The sequence below is a fragment of the Nannobrachium achirus genome (genome assembly GCF_963921795.1).
Source record: "Nannobrachium achirus genome assembly, chromosome: 4".
In the NCBI taxonomy this organism is placed as follows: domain Eukaryota; kingdom Metazoa; phylum Chordata; class Actinopteri; order Myctophiformes; family Myctophidae; genus Nannobrachium; species Nannobrachium achirus.
In genome coordinates, this window is record NC_137813.1 from 25,100,359 (window position 1) to 25,118,194 (window position 17,836).

The 17,836-nt window shown below is 42.9% G+C and overlaps 1 protein-coding gene across 1 annotated transcript; it reads right to left on the bottom strand.

Annotated features, from left to right (window-relative positions):
* Window positions 1-6,898: 6,898 nt before the first annotated feature.
* On the bottom strand, window positions 6,899-16,366 carry LOC308282782 (uncharacterized protein; the record flags this gene model as incomplete). Its single annotated transcript, XM_080723171.1, has 5 exons — window positions 16,293-16,366; window positions 13,112-13,215; window positions 11,079-11,228; window positions 8,464-8,596; window positions 6,899-6,905 (listed from the first exon to the last, which is right to left on the bottom strand). Exons 2-5 carry the CDS (start codon window positions 13,179-13,181, stop codon window positions 6,899-6,901), a joined length of 360 nt encoding a protein of 119 aa, XP_080579297.1. The 5' UTR covers window positions 13,182-13,215; window positions 16,293-16,366.
* Between the last annotated feature and the right edge of the window lie 1,470 nt (window positions 16,367-17,836).

The window sequence follows — 17,836 nt, forward strand, 5'->3', positions numbered from 1 at the left end:
AGAGGTGCAAGGGCACAAGCAGAGAACCTGCTGAAGCAGGGAGTAGAGAGCTAAATACTCTCCGACCACATGCAACTCAGGTGTACAGAATCAGCCTGACGGCCTGCTCCACTCTGCTCTAAGCTGCCGGCTAGCCTGCAGAGAGAGAGGGGCAGGGCCGTCACAATATCAATAACACTACAATTACCTCAACACTTTCTAATTCTCCATCTATTTTATAAAAGAATGTTTTTTTTCCCACCGTTATGGGTCTGTAACTCTGAGTGTACAAATGGAACCAAATGGACCGTGTCTGTAAGAACAACAATGTAATTAAATGTACAACAACAATGTAAGAACAATGCTCACATTAGAAGTCCTGGAAACAAAGACTTTAGAAAACACTATCTCAACTCTACCTTTGAAATGAGCTCAGTGCGGTGCTTCTCAAACTGGGGTCCAGACGGTCCAGGTTTCCTCCAGACTCCAGTGGGTTCTAAATGGCCTCTGACAGCCTGTCGTTTGGTTCTGGAGATAAATGGACCTGTCAGTGACAGCCTGACAGGTCCATGTTTTTCCATTTATCTCCAGAACCAAAAGTCACTGTCTCAGTTCAGTAAGTGTGTTGGTGTTTGCATGACTTTCTTCATTGACTTAATGTCTCCTCCAGGCCGAAAAGGCGTGGGGAGACTATGTTTTGCAACCTGTCCGTTCGTCTATGTGTCCGCTGGGGGCGTTGTGGGCGAGTTCTCTCCTCCACGTCATCAGTGCCCTACCTTGGGTGGGGTTTGCAAAAAGGCCTTTCTGTGTGGAGTTTGCATGTTCTCCCCGTGTTCTCTTGGGTAGGAAGGAACCCTCACAAAAAACATGCAGTATATATATGTAGCCTCCCCCTGGCCAGACTGATGGAGGGGAAAGCAACTATAGTTGGAATAACGTGTCCCTTCCACATGCTACATCCAGCTGGGGAAACTCCGTCAGGTGAAAAGAAGCTGCTTGCACACTTCTTATGCATAGAAGGAAGCATGAGGTCAGTCCGTTGCTCTCCCCAGGTGGCAGATGGAGTGTAGCGCCCAGGTTTACATAGACAAATGACACCAGGTGTCACAACAACAATGTAAGAACAATGATCACACTAGAAGTCCTGGAAACAAAGACTTTTAAAAAACACTTAACTACCTTTGAAATGACTTGATGGCCTGTCCATACTGTCTCCGACCACCAAACTTTTCATCAGAGAGTTCTGACTTTCCAACGTGCAGATTTCCGAACTGTAATTCGGGGTAATGCTTTTCAGAAGATGTGAGTGATGTTATTTTGTAGTTGAACCAGACCTTTCTGACGAAACGTTTGGTGGTCAGAGACAGTATGGACAGGCCTTAAAGTTAAGGCAAAAGAGCTGGTACTTAAGACAATCAAAATAGAGCCTAATGGTATCAAATTGTATTCCTTGTTATTTTGTTGTATGTGTAGGCATTTTTACAGTATTAATAGATAATGAAGTAACTCTGGAAAATAAAAAGCAAAACAAGTATAATAAGACGTATTATATTTTTCTGGTTGCTTTTGGGTGTTGCTATAGACAATCTGTGAAAATTGGGTAAATCCAATCAGTAAGGAGATTTCTGCACTGTTTGGTAAATCACATGACTTTTGCAGTAAAAGTAGAACTACTCACCATCCATTTCATGATGAGGACAAGTCAAAGTTTGAAAAAACACTGTCAGGTTTTGTACTACCCCTTATAGAACTTGTTACGCTGGTGACATCAATCAGGGTTTTCTCCAGTGTGGACACCAGGGGTGTAGTTGTTCCAATTTAAAATGAATCAAACACGGAACTGAAAGTTCTTATGATTGGCCGCTAGTTGCTCTGTTCTGGCACCAGAGGCAACATGTTCTCCATAGGATTCCATTCATTTTCCTTGAACATTTACATTAGATTTTCTTACCTATACAATAAACATTATCATGAATACTTTATGGTTCCTGTCGCTAGTTCAAACCTTGTTTCAATCACCATGATATGCGTTTTGTGAAAATATGGCCCAATTGATGTTATATTTGATGTTATAGCAGGGTATGCTTCTTCAAACAATGATGGAAGCACCCTTACAACGGCCAAAAAGCTTCATTTGCGCAGCATAGAAACCAATGGCTTTCCACCGTCCATATCTTTTTACAGTCTATGGTGGGCACGCTGATGTTTCTTCAGGTTACCTGACTGAATGAAACGCTTGTCACAATGTTCACAGTGGAAAGGTTTTTCTCCAGTATGGACACGCTGGTGTGACTTCAGGGTAGATGACTCCCTGAAACTCTTGTCACAATATTCACAGTGGAAAGGTTTTTCTCCAGTGTGGGTACGCTGGTGTGACTTCAGGTGAGATGACTCCCTGAAACTCTTGTCACAATGTTTACACTGAAAAGGGTTTTCTCTACTGTGGACGCGCTGGTGTTTCCTCAGGCTAGATGGTTCACTGAAACTCTTGTCACAATGTTTACAGTGAAGAGGTTTTCCTCCAGTGTGGGTACGGCGCTCGTGTCTCTTCAGGCTAGATGAACACTTGAAACTCTTGTCACAATATTCACAGTGGAAAGGTTTTTCTCCAGTGTGGATACGCTGGTGTGTTGTCAGGGACCCTGACGCTGTGAAACTCTTGTCACAATGTTTACAGTGAAAAGGTTTTTCTCCAGTATGCGTACGCTGGTGTTTCTTCAGGCTAGATGACTCACTGAAACTCTTGTCACAAAGTTTACAGTGAAAAGGTTTTTCTCCAGTGTGGGTACGGCGCTGGTGTGACTTCAGGTGAGATGACTCACTGAAACTATTGTCACAATGTTTACAGTGAAAAGGTTTTTCTCCTGTGTGGAAACGATGGTGTTTCTTCAGGTCAGATGAAACTCTTGTCACAACATTTACAGTGAAAAGGTTTTTCTCCAGTGTGGATACGCTGGTGTGACTTCAGATTACTTGATGTTCTGAAACTCTTGTCACAATGTTTACAGTGGAAAGGTTTTTCTCCAGTGTGGACACGCTGGTGGCTCTTCAGGGTGGATGACTGATTGAAACTCTTGTCACAATGTTTACAGTGAAAAGGTTTTTCTCCAGTATGTGTACGCTGGTGTTTCTTCAGGCTAGATGACTCACTGAAACTCTTGTCACAAAGTTTACAGTGAAAAGGTTTTTCTCCAGTATGTGTACGCTGGTGTTTCTTCAGGCTAGATGACTCACTGAAACTCTTGTCACAAAGTTTACAGTGAAAAGGTTTTTCTCCAGTATGTGTACGCTGGTGGCTCTTCAGGTTAGATGACTTATTGAAACTCTTGTCACAATGTTTACAGTGAAAGGTTTTTTCTCCAGTGTCTCCTGAGATAGAGAGAAAGAGGGGTGGGGTGGAGTAGGGACAGAGGGGAGAGGCAGGTTAAAACTGGTGAGTATAAAATGAGGAGCAACTAGAACTGCACTCTGTCAAGGTGCTAACTTGCTCATTGTGCACTACTTGTGCGGCAGCAGAGCGCGGCATGAGGTGCGCTCGCTACTGGCATTACCACTTGCCTCACCAGGAATGCTGGTCCCTCATTGGCTGTTAATGATGACGTTGCCAGAAATGCTGGTCCCTGATTGGGCTACGGTCTTAAATAAAGAAGGACAACGACATACATACCCAGCCAATCGCAATACTTGTGCACTCTGCTGGCACAAGTAATTACGTCTTCCCCGTTAATATTTCTGATTTAATTTATTTTTTCATACAACTCCCAGTTTCTTTCCTCCACACATGTAAGTTCTGTGCCTATGATTAACACTGACTGACCTCCACTGGTCTCCTCCCAATTGTCACTGTCTTCAGTGACTTCAGAGTCAGATTCAAGCTCGACTTTAACTTCAGAACAGTGCGAAGATGGTAATGTCGACATTGATCCATCAGGCTCCTCTGGTCTTTGAAGTGGCTCCTCCTGTTCCTCCATGTGTGGAGGCTCTGGTTCCTCCTGGAGCAGAATGGAGCTCCCCTCCTGTTCAGGAGAAATCTCCTCTTTACACAGGATGTCTAGGAGCAGAAAAACAACATGATATACTGGATTCCTTAGGTGTAAATAAACATGTACATGTCTCCATGAATCATCTGCTTAATGCACAAAGGGAGACATGAGGGACAGTGAGTAGTAGACAGTACAGAAGCGGTATAGCGCTTAGTTGGCACCGCGTGAAACATCTCACCAAGTTTTAGGATGATTCTTTATCAAAAAACAATGTTGTTACAGCTTATATTTAAAGATGGGGCGCAGTGATTTTTTACCCCCTACGTGAAAATGAGGTATTATGATTATACTTGGGAGGAAGATTTTTATTTTTCAACAGTGTGCAGAAAGTGTTAAAATAGTTTTTTCTGTGGCCACACCCACCTTATGAATATAATGTAGGGGTTCATTGGATGACATCTTTATTCATAGGGGTGCCCTGAGCCAAAAAGGTTTGGGAACCCCTGTAATGTTAACTCCATAGACAAATCAGAAAAGTACAAAACTATGGGCACCAGCTCTTTAACCCATTTAGACCTGTTGCCACCTATACCGTACGCTGTTATACCTGGTGCCACCTCTGTGTCTCATTAGTATTTGCTATACATATAGCAACATAATTAATTTGACATATATTTAAAGGTTTTCTGAAACCTTAGGTTAGGTTTTAGAAGCCGCTTTTAGAATCAGCCTCAGGTCTAAATGGGTTCATTTCAATCATGAAATGAAGTAACAATATTAAATCATAATACTTGACAAGTTTTGAGCTTGTAGATCGACTACTTTCAGCAAATGTTCCCCCTGCATAGCAATGCTAAGGTTCAAGTGGTTAAACTTACTGAAGTGTGGGTGGTCTTCAGGTTCCTCCTGTTTAATAGAAATGGCCCTGGTTGAGTCTGGAGAGTTCATCTTCACCTGCAGTCTGGACTCCACACACTGGTCTGAAATGAAGCAATTCAACAAGGACTTTTTTACTTTTTTCACAGAGTACTTCCTGAAATGCAATTATAATTCATAAACTTTAAGGTCCTTTTTCACTACATTGTCTTTAACATTATGTGGAAAATATAAAATCGAAATGTTATTCTCTCTCTGATAGAAAATGTTCCCTCAAAGGTAAGTAGAATTGTTGTATTATTACTGTATATAGTAGGCAAGGGCCTATTTTATTTTGAGAAAATATAACTCAATTATTTAATTGTGCAAATTAAATACTAATGCTATTATTTATTTATGCCAAGTCGACACTGTTCAGGTTCACTATAAAGGACAAAACAAAAGTGTACTGTGTGTGTTTCAATTTGTTTTTCTCTTCAAAATAAAACTCAGAAAAGGCCAAATTCCCATGTTTTACTTTTAAACCTAAAATGAAAAACAGAAAACAGGACCATAGACCGTTTTTCTAAATGTCTGTAAACATTGGAAATTGGATGGAACAAAGTTGAAAAACGCTCTGTTTTCCTTTAAAGCCATTTGTGTTTTCTTAATTTCCCTTCAAAAACAGAAAACAGAAAACAGAACACTGACCCCCGTGTTCCGTTGTTATATTATCCATCTGCACTCAAAGTCAAGTGCAACAGACGGCTTGTTCCATAGTTCGCTTTGATTCACCGTCATTGTCAATGAAACCAACCAAAAGGACGTGGCGGAGGACCTTCAAAATAAAAGTCAAGGGGGCGCCAGCTGAGCTACCAGTCCAAGCGCCAACGACCTTTGCTGCGTTTCTCTCCCCATTTTCTGTCAGTCAACTGTCCTCAGTCAAGCAATAAATAAAGCCATAAAAGCCCCAAAATAAAAAATAAGAATTAATAAGGGTCACGTGTTTGAGGATTTTACTGTCAGAATACTTTGCCAATTAATTGGTTGCCTGCAGCTTCAGATAAAGCAAAAGTTAGGCCTATAGTTTGTGTGATATATAGTGATATTATTTTAAGAGCCATATTAATTAATAATTAGGTGGGGAATGGCCAGTGGTTCTCAACCTGTCCGGGACCCAGGGGAGTCCCCAAATTATTTTGGGGGGTCCCCAGCCTGAAAAAGTTGAGAACCACTGCATTATGCAATATAGGCCTACCTTTCCCCTTTTAATTGCTCTCCTTTTTGGGTAGGTAGGTCATATGCAATTTACTTATGACATTATATATAGGCTATATTGACACCCTAAGGGCGAAAAGCGCCCTCGCCCTAAAGGGTGAGGTCGCACAGGATGGAATTCGCAAAGGACGGTATTAATTTGCAAGTGTGATTCGAGTTGCGGGTGGTTGTTTAAGTTGGACAAAATGTGGCCAAAATATTTTCCCAAATATGGATATGACTGACATAGACTACATACATCAGGGATCTCCATATATGGGCAGGTCAGCTATAGACATTGAGGCATTTGTAAATGAATTCTGTCTTGGCCATATATGGGCATTGCCAAATATGGGTCAACAATGTGATGTCACAACAGGTCAGCTATAATAGACATTGAGGCGTTAAGCTGCCGCGCGCGCGCGCGCGCGCGCGCGCACGCACGCACGCACGCACGCACGCACGCACGCACGCACGCACGCACGCACGCACGCACGCACGCACGCACGCACGCACGCACGCACGCACGCACGCACGCACGCACGCACGCACGCACGCACGCACGCACGCACGCACGCACGCACGCACGCACGCACGCACGCACACACACACACACACACACACACACACACACACACACACACACACACACACACACACACACACACACACACACACACACACCGCTCACTTCAAACTTCCACCGCTCACTTCAAACTTTTTATTTATTTAAATAGAGATAGAGATGGATGGATGGGTGGGGGGACAGACAGACAGACAGACAGACAGACACCACACACTTGGAGAGGTGGGAACCTGGACATCTAGGAACTAGGGACAATGGGACATGTGGGCACTTGGAAAGGTGGACACCTGGACACTAGGGACATGTGGGCAGTTGAGGTGGACAACTGGACAACTGGGTACTATAGGGACATGTGGGAAGTTGGAGAGGTGGACAACTGGACAACTGGGTACTAGGGACATGTGGGCTCTAGGGACATGTGGGAAGTTGGAGAGGTGGGCACCTGGACAACTGGGTACTAGGGACATTCAAACGTTTCAAATATTCTGTAGAAGTTAATCATGTTCATTGTGTCACATGATAAATGTTTTGCACTATACATAGCACTTTTCCAAACATCATGAAAGCAGAAAAACATTGTGAAGCATTGATCAATGACTTCACATTTAACAGTAGAGGTATAGATTTTAAATGTAATTTAAAGATAGGCCTATAAAGGGCCATTCACACTGATCAGTAGCACTATAACTATATAACTATAAAAAATATAGTTTTTAAATCGTTCTAAGCCAAGTGGATATTATGAGTGTTATCACCAACTATATGAATATATATATATATATATATACAATGGTGAAATATAGTTATCTTTATAGTTATGTGCCATGGGGGAATGGCGCTTTAGCGTGATTATAATTCCGACCGTACGGAGCAATTACTATCAAACCTGTCAGAACCTTGACCTTCAGTGAGTAAATAGTAGGTAGGTAACGCCTCAATGTCTATATCCGACCTGTTGTGACATCACATTGTTGACTCAATGACCAAGGCAGCTTAACGCCTCAATGTCTATAGCTGACCTGTTGTGACATCACATTTTTGACCCATATTTGGCAATGTCCATATATGGACGCTCCATATATGGCCAAAACAGAATTGGCCATATATGGCCACCCTCTATGTCTGGAGACCCTGATGTCATCAATATATAAGCCCATAGCTTGGCCCATATGGACATGTCAGTCATATCCATATTCGGGAAAATATTGTCCACATTTTGTCCAACTTGAACAACCAACCACAACTCGAATAACACTTGCAAATGAATTCTGTCCTGTGCAAATTCCGTCCTGTACGAGCTCACCCTTTAGGGCCAGGGCGCTTTTCACCCTTAGGGCGTCTTACTGTATATAGCATATACGGTATATAAACATGCCAAAGATGACCTTTAAGGTGGGTTATGGGGGCCTTTGCTGCTGACTTTTAATAGATGTCTTTGGGTAGGTACTGTAGGTCATAAGTAAATTGAAATTGCATAATGGCCTACCTACCCAAAAAGGAGAGCAATTAAAATGGGAGTGGTAAGCCTATATAATGCAGGGGTTCTCTCGCATCAGCCAATCGCAGTACTTGTGCGCTCTGCTGGCGCAAGTAATTACGTCTTCCCTGTTAATATTTCTGATTTAATTTAATTTTTCATACAACTCCCAGTTTCTTTCCCCCGCACATGTAAGTTCTGTGCCTATGATTAACACTGACTGACCTCCACTGGTCTCCTCCCAATTGTCACTGTCTTCAGTGACTTCATAGTCCGATCCAGACTCGACTTCAGCTTCAGAACAGTGCGAAGATGGTAATGTTGACATTGATCCATCAGGCTCCTCTGGTCTTTGAAGTGGCTCCTCCTGTTCCTCCATGTGTGGAGGCTCTGGTTCCTCCTGGAGCAGACTGGAGCTCCCCTCCTGTTCAGGAGAAACCTCCTCTTTACACAGGATGTCTAGGAGCAGAAAAACAACACAATGATATACTGGATTCCTTAGGTGTTAATAAACATTTACATGTCTCCATGAATCATCCGCTTAATGCACAAAGGGAGACATGAGGGACAGTGAGTAGTAGACAGTAGTACAGAAGCGGTATAGCGCTTAGTTGGCACCGCGTGAAACATCTCACCACGTTTTAGGATGATTCTATCAAAAAACAATGTTGTTACAGCTTATATTTAAAGATGGGGTGCAGTGATTTTTTACCCCCTACATGAAAATGAGGTATTATGATTATACTTGGAAGGAAGATTTTTATTTTTCAACAAAGTGTGCAGAAAGTGTTAAAATAGTTTTTTCTGTGGCCACACCCACCTTATGAATATAATGTAGGGGTTCATTGGATGAAATCTTTATTCATAGGGGTGCCCTGAGCCAAAAAGGTTTGGGAACCCCTGTAATGTTAACTCCATAGACAAATCAGAAAAGTACAAAACTATGGGCACCAGCTCTTTAACCCATTTAGACCTGTTGCCACCTATACAGTACGTTGTTATACCTATGAACCCTGGTGCCACCTCTGTGTCTCATTAGTATTTGCTATACATATGGAGAATAAGCGTATGACCTTTTTATGCCAATTTGGAGTTAACTCCGCCCACTTTTGTACTGACTAAAGTATTCAATCAATCAAATAACAGATGGCCACGGCAGGTATCTAATACAAAACAATGAATTCAATTAACTTAAGACAAAACGGAGCAACAGGGCGACTGGAGAAAAAGAATGACTACAGAAGACCAGAATTGGAGATTTCCACAAGAGCTGAGTGTGTGTGGCTTAGATAACTCTTCTCCTATCTCTAACTTGGGTGTCTGTCACTCTAATTTTGTAATAGGTGGACAGTGTTGCATTGTTGGTGTTTTAACAAGTGCACTGAAGCATTATCTCATTTCCAACTTGAGGCAACAGTAGGCCTACTGAGAGATCAGATGTTGAAACATTTTCCAGTGACTAAATATAAAATAGCCTACAATTTAAAAAAGTGTTATGCAAGTAAACAACATTCGATTGTGGTTTAATAAATAGGCTTAGGCCTAAAGAGTTTAGGTCTATATTTTAATCGGCAATGCAACACCATTGACAACAGGTCCCGTCTTACTCACAATACAAAGTGAAGCTCACTCGACCATTTCTCTCTCTCTCTCTTTCTGATATGGTTTTCGAATAGAATGGCTGTGTAACTGAGATGATTATGCTGGTCTAGGGTCAGATTAACGTTGGATAGTTAGAGAAAGCACCTCTCTCTCTCAAAGCAAAGTGTTGCTATCTTGACCATTTCTCTCTCTCTTTCTGTTGTGACGCTAGACCATTTCTCTCTCTCTCTCCTGTTGGATAATTAGAGCAAGCGCACCTCTCTCTCTCAATGATAAGTGATGCTAGCTTGACCACAATGTTCTCTCTCAGATGATCTGCGTCAAGTGGCAGAGTTGACTAAAGTGAAGCTCACTCGACCATTTCTCTCCCTCTTTCTGATAGAATAGAATGGCTGTCTAACTGTGATGATTATGCTGGTCTAGGATCAGATTAACGGGGGGGGGGGGGGGGGGGGGGGGGGGGGGGGGGAAGACCTTCTGTGCGTAACGCACGAGTGATGCGTCCAGCTGATGAGAAAGCACCAGCGTGAGCCGGTGAGCGTACAACTATGACAAACAAACCGAAAATGACTTACCTCTGTAGATAGAAAATAGCCTAAAAGCATTCCTTTATCCCTGGCTTTTGTTTCAATGTTAATATTATAGATTCCTAGGCAACCAACCAGCAGCATTGGACAATAATAAGTCTACATTACATGATAAAGTTTACACCTCCGATCTGACTTCTGACAGTGCCTGTCAATCAGTTTACAGTGCACGGCTGCAGAAAGTGAGTGTTAGATTGAGTAGACCTCGCACATGAAAGGCAGAGGCACGCACAAGGGGCTTTTAATAGCCTAATCATAAGCTAAATGGTCTGGTCTCTCGGAACCTCGGAAATAAACAGATTTCGGGACAATGTCACGGATCTCAAAAAAAAAAAGGAAAAAAATATCAGAACGGGACGGAAATCAGACAAGACTGTTACGGGGCCACTCGTAACAGTATATTTCTATTGAATATACAGGGGTCGACATTATAAATGGCCCGCTGGCCCGGATGTACTTTTTAGAGTGACAGGGCCACCAGAACTCACCAGGGACTTGCCCGTTTGGGCCAGTGAATTTAATGCCTTGAAAATAAAACAAGTAAAAACGTTTATATCTAATTTTACATGTATTCCCATTTCCCTGTGGTACTGTTTTGTAATAATTTAGGTGAAATCGTCTCGTAATTACCGCTAAAATATAGCGTTGCGTGATCCCGATATGACCTTGTAGATCAAACAATCTGCTGGTTGTGAGTGCGCTACGCGCCAACGGTAAATCAGGGCTGAGAATTATTTAGAATTGTGACTCACCGCCACATTGATGCTTTCTGGGACGGCCAGGTTTGCGCTTCTGAGGTTGGTTCACCACACACTGCAGCGCAGGGGAGGCCAGACAGACAGGGTTCTTCCTGGGACGGCCACGGCCACGCTTCTGAGGTTGAACCGTCATACTGGAGGCATCTGAGAGAGAGAGAGAGAGAGAGAGAGAGAGAGAGAGAGAGAGGGAGAGAGAGAGAGGGAGAGGGAGAGGGAGAGAGAGAGAGAGGGAGAGAGAGAGAGAGAGGGAGAGGGAGAGAGAGAGGGAGGGAGAGGGAGAGTTAGTTTTGTTTTAGCCAGCATCCTCCTTGTAAGCAGTGTTGATTTTGGCAGCACATTTTTGATTTAGTTTTAGTTGTAGTCTTTTGAATAAAATGCGATTTAGTTTTATAGTCATATTTTAGTCATCTGAAACGTTTTTAGTTGTTTGTTGACAAAACATTTTTGGCGGGCCTTGATGGTGTCTTTTTGGCTGATTCTACACATTTTGTTGCATCTGAAAATAGGCGATCTACAAGCTCACAACGCGTCGTGCCGCGATGCATTGTGAGCTTGTAGATCGGCTATTTTCCGAGTGCAAGACCTGAGTGCAACCAAACATAAAATGACTTGTCTTTTAGTTCTTTAGTTCTCGTTTTTATTTCTTGACAAAATTGTCAATATATTTAGTCATAGTTTTAGTCATCATTGCTTAGTTTTAATTTCGTGTCTCTTTAGTTTTCGTCAGTGAAAAAAAGTAGTCGACGAACATTTTTTGTCATAGTTTTAGTCGACGAAATCAACACTGTAAGAGCAATACATTCTCCTCCCGAGATAACTACTGTAATATATCTATTTATTGTTAAAAGAAATTGTGGAATGATTGAACATTCCACAATTAAGGTCTAATAATATTTCTATAATTGCTGTCCTATGTATTTTATTTACATTGTTATATCATCTATAAAATACAGCTTTGATAGCCTTGATCCTAGGCTAATTAACCCCAAATTAGGAGGTCCTGGGAAGGCAGACAGACAGCTGTCAATCTGAGCTGGGGCCCTCACCAGTTAAACAGGCTACAGCTGGTGTTAGGAGTAGGCCTACATGTTATTGAATCAAATTAGTTATTTTTATGGGGAATGATATTTTGAATGGCAAAAGGGACAGGACAGTACAGTTACAATGATACAACTTTTACAGAAAGGATTTAAACCACAGAAAGCTCAATGGCTTGTTTGGCATTGGGGTCCTATCTCCTATGTACTCAATTCATTAAAAAAAGAAAAAAAGACGCTGGTATCAACGATGAACGAGGACGCAAGTTTTGCGCACACACGCGTGTCAGGGCCAGTGATCATCAAAATCCACTGGCCCTGAGGGCCAGTAGTAAATTTCCCTTAATGTCTACCCCTGAATATATTATAGGCTATTATAGCCTACAATGAGATTGAGCAAACAGTTTTGTTTTACAAAAGAGAAAAGATATCTGGCGTGGCTGAACAAGGACGCTGTCTGTCATAGACCCATGATGTTTACCAGGATAAGAAATAACACAGAAAGGTTGTTATTTTGAGAGAAAAATGTCCCGCAGATTGATTACATTTTGATATGGTTAATTTAGATGATAAGTAGCCTACAATCTATCTCAATATTACATACAGTAATAGTATCATCACGAGTAGGTTATGTAAACGTTGTAGTGCACTTGTTGTTATTATTATTATTAAGTGACGTCCCTCGAAGATGGCGCCGGGAAATACGTCATCTGGAGCGAAACTCCTCCCTAACTCCGCCTTACGCTTATTCTCCATAGCAACATAATTAATTTGACACATATTTAAAGGTTTTCTGAAACCTTAGGTTAGGTTTTAGAAGCCGATTTTAGAATCGGCCTCCGGTCTAAATGGGTTCATTTCAATCATGAAATGATTTAACAATACTAAAACATAATACTTGACAAGTTTTGAGCTTGTAGATCGACTACTTTCAGCAAATGTTCCCAATACAATACATAGCTAAGCTAGGGTTCAAGTGGTGAAACTTACTGAAGTGTGGGTGATCTTCAGGTTCCTCCTGTTTAATAGAAATGGCCCTGGTTGAGTCTGGAGAGTTCATCTTCACCTGCAGTCTGGACTCCACACACACTGGTCTGAAATGAAGCAATTCAACAAGGACTTTAATAACCTCAGACCTAGCTGTGTCTTCTAAAGTGAGTGGAGTGTTAGGCCAAAAGATGTTGCCAGAGGAAATACCATTTAATCTAGGATTAATCTCTGCAGCATTAAAGTATTTTTATGTTGTATTAATATCTCTCTATTCTGATAGTAATTGCCTTCACGTCTTCCTCCATAAACATTGCTACAGAAAGATGGGTTTAACTGTAAATATGCAAGTATAATTCATAACCTTTAAGGTCAGTAATTGCAACTATAGGGCTAGAGTTGCAATACAGACGATTGGCAGCCAATGCGTCCAAACAGTTTTTTTAATATATATTTGATTGATTAAATTTATAATTTGCACAACTGATCTCCAAATATTGGACAATATGTACGTATGTAATGTTTTGTTATGTATCTAATGTATTGTATGTATTACTAAATGAAAACTAACAGGTTCACTACCATAATAGTGTAGCCTTACTTACATTAAGACTGTGTTCTATTCGTCTGTCATTCAATGTTACTAGCCCTTACCCGTTCAAAGATATGAGCTCCGAAATGATGTGCAGTGTGTGGGTTATGGGATGTGCACTGTGCACACAGTATATGAGGGATGGAAAGTAACTTTAACTGGTGCTTGCATGCTAATATGTAGGAGCATCAATGTAAGAAATACCCGTTCCATTTAACGGCTACAGAGATACTGTGTACCGATCTGCATGATTTTTGGACAACATCTGTAACAGGGCCAGAACCCCCCCCCCCCGCCCGCCCGCCTGCACACCCCCCCCCCCTGCACCCCCCCCCCGTGTGTGTGTGTGTGTGTGTGTGTGTGTGTGTGTGTGTGTGTGTGTGTGTGTGTGTGTGTGTGTGTGTGTGTGTGATTGTGCATGGCCTGAACAACAGCGCCCCTCCCTTAACATGTGTGGTCACAAAAGGTACTGTAGGCTAAATAGATATAGATACACCATAAAAATGCTATTATACAGCATACGATTTGTGAAAGTGACAAACGGGCTTCACAGTTATGTCAGGTGTGTTCATATGCTGATGGTGATGCGATTTCAGATCAATTGCTCCAGCCACCGAGGAGAAACGCTGAGACAGACACTCAGACATTCGCTAAATTATATGTTAGACTAGTCCTTACCCGTTCAAAGATATGAGCTCCGAAATGATGTGCAGTGTGTGGGTTATGGGATGTGCACTGTGCACACGGTATATGAGGGATGGAAAGTAACTTTAACTGGTACTTGCATGATAATATGTAGGAGCATCAATGTAAGAAATACCCGTTTCGTTTAATGGCTATGTGTGTGTGTGTGTGTGTGTGTGTGTGTGTGTGTGTGTGTGTGTGTGTGTGTGTGTGTGTGTGTGTGTGTGTGCAGCGGTTTGGACCGTGAGACCATCCGCAGAGTAGTCTGTGTTTCTTTTTGAGAGGGTCGGTCCGCCTGAAAAACGCGTTTTGGAACGAAACGGTTACGTTTTGCGCGTTTGTGACGCCCTCTACGGGTGGAATTGGAAATGCTTCTGGGGATTCGTTGAGTAAGCCACCCGCAAGCTGTGGCAGAAATTCAGTGTTGACTCGACGTTTTGTTTGTGATTTATGGCTATTGTTTGCAAAACGGGCCCCTCCCGCTAACTTTGGAAGCCCGTTACGAACGAACGGTATGGACTATCAAAATATCCCTTGACTATGTTCATTGCATGGGTTCACAGATCATGTGTACCCATTTTCGTGACATTTGAAGAAAATATGTAGGAAAAGGAGCAAAAAGTGTGTTTTGGAGAAAATTCAAAATGGCGGAAAATCTATCCTGACGCAAATGGGCGGGGCCTATATGGGGAGATGCGTATTGACCCAAGGAATCCAGGGAAAAAAGAATTTTAATTTTTCGACCTACGGTTCAAGAGTTACAAGGCAAGTAGGCCGTTATAGCGCCACCATGAGGCAGAGTGGAAATGCTTTTGGGGATTCGTTGAGTATGCCACCCGCGACCCTTGGTTAAAATTCAGTGTTGACTCGACAATTTGTTTGTGCTTTACGGCTATTGTTTGCGGTCCCATCCTGCTAATAACTTTGGAAGCCCGTTACGAACGAACGGTACAGACTATCGACATATCCCTTGAGTATATTCATTGCATGGGTTCATAGATCATGTATACCGCTTTTTGCGACATTTGAAGAAAATATGTAGGAAAAGGAGCAAAAAGTGTGTTTTGGAGAAAATTCAAGATGGCGGAAAATCTAGCCTGGCGCAAATGGGCGTGGCCTATATCGGGAGATGCGTCTCGACCCACGGAATCCAGGGGAAAATAAAATTTTATTTTCCGACCTACGGTTCAAGAGTTACAGGCCGAAACGTAAAGTGGACTGTTATAGCGCCACCATGAGGGCAACTGACAAAGTTATTTTTTATTTAATCCTTGATATCATTATAAATCTCCTCTCAGAGTTTTGTAACTGTAGCCCCTATGGTTTGCGAGAAAAAAAATATTGAATGTGAGTTTTTGCGATTCCCATTATAAGTCAATGGGAAAAATTAATTCACTAATAAATTAATATCAATTAAACGATTTGTGAAAGTGAAAAAAGGGCTTCACAGTTGTGTCAGGTGTGTTCATATGCTAATGGTGATGCGATTTCAGATCAATTGCTCCAGCCACTGAGGAGAAACGCTGTGACAGACAGACAGACAGACACTCAGACACTCAGACAGACATTCGCTAAATTATATGTTAGATATGAGATACTTAAATGGTTTCCTGTGGAAATAAGCTTAGTCTTTTCATGGATCTCCTTTTAGTAGACCTTGTACCAGTGAACTGTACCGTCATGAAACTGTACCTTTTCCTATGCAAACTTCTAATAAAGTCTTCAATCAATCAATCAATCAAAAAAGACGGCCCTGCAGTGGCTTCAGCATTGTGCCGTGGGGACACGCGGTCGCCCCAACGTCGCAATATGCGAAAGTCTCGGCAGAACGCGTCTTAATGTAAGGCTAATAAATATTAGTGAATGCAGAATGCCCCAAAAGAAGAAGAATAAGAAATGCCGTATTACCTTCTCCAAGAATGTCTCCTGGTAGAAAAAACACGTTAACGCCTCTAAAGTAAGGATTCCAGTCACCACCGCGTTAAAGCTTCTTTGACGTTCGTGTGGAATATAGCCTACTAAAATATATTATAATAAATAAATTCCTCACGTTTTCACAAGAAGCCAGCCTGTAACGCCACTCTTTACACACTGTTGTGCAACGACACTGTCCGACACAAAAGTCACACAAAGGTTTATTGTGAGTGAAAACCTCGATTAGTGTATCTCAGCTGTGCTCTCTGCTTTGTTTACGGTTTGTTTGAACCCGGACGAGAGAGAGGGACGGAAACGGTCCTCGTCCTTCCCTATATCTATACCGGTTGAAACCATAGAGTATATATAAAATAGAGAGCGGACGAGCCCCGCCCCCACTATCATTTCAATGCAAGTGCTCAGTGGCGTTTTGAAGCAACGGCTACGTGCTAGCATGTAGCTAATCCAGGTGCATTCTGGGGGAAATTGGCCACTATTCGAGACCACAAATGACGTCACGCTGCTCTCCGCTCACAGGAAGGAGTGGAGGGGGCGGGACCAAAATGCGCGTTTAGGCTGCAGTTCCAACTTTGGCCACCATCGGGGTTGCTTCAAATCTAGCCCTGGGTTCTGGGGGCTTGGTTGAAACGCGTCTGGCCGTTAAGCAAGCCCGTCCCGCGTGATATTGAAACGTAACGGCATTGCCGCAAGTCCCGGAAAAGACGCGCTGTGATTGGCTGAACCGGACGTAGGGAGCGCTCGGTTGTAGTCACTTGGACCGCGCGAGGTGCACCAAACGTTGCGTTTATCGTGCGCTTGTTATAAATATAACGATTGCATTCACCACGGCTTCGTAACTCGCGCGGCGCTCCGCCGGCCGCGCGGCCCTGGCCCGCTCTTCGCGGCCACTCGCGCCTGCGGCGCTCGGGGGCGAAGAGCAGGACCAAGGTCCGCTGGCCTTCGCGCCGCTTGTAATGGCGTGGACAATAACTTAATGTCGTGGACAATGACTGTGACATCTAACCATAAAACGAGCGCTCCCTTCGGTAATGCCGTTACCTTTAGATATCACGCGCCTGTCCCTGTTCCGGTCTGGTTCCGGTCTCCCCCAAGCCCCCTGTGATTGGCTGAACCGGACGTAGGGAGCGCTCGGTTGTAGTCACTTGGACCGCGCGAGGTGCACCAAACGTTGCGTTTATCGTGCGCTTGCCCAGGCCTTACGGCCTGGGCATAAATATAACGATTGCATTCACCACGGCTTCGTAACTCGCGCGGCGCTCCGCCGGCCGCGCGGCCCTGGTCCGCTGGCCTTCGCGCCGCTTGCAATGTCGTGGACAGTAACTGGCTGGCGTATCTAACCATAAAACGAGCGCTCCCTTCATAGACTAGATTGCGAATAGCTTCCTCGCGGTTGAAACACAGTAAACTACTCCCGAGTTCCTCGAAGTAACCAAAGTGCTGGTTTAAGTCATAACAAATTGTTTTTACTTTATTTTCAACGACACAAAAACAAACTTCCAATTAATTATATGTAGTAG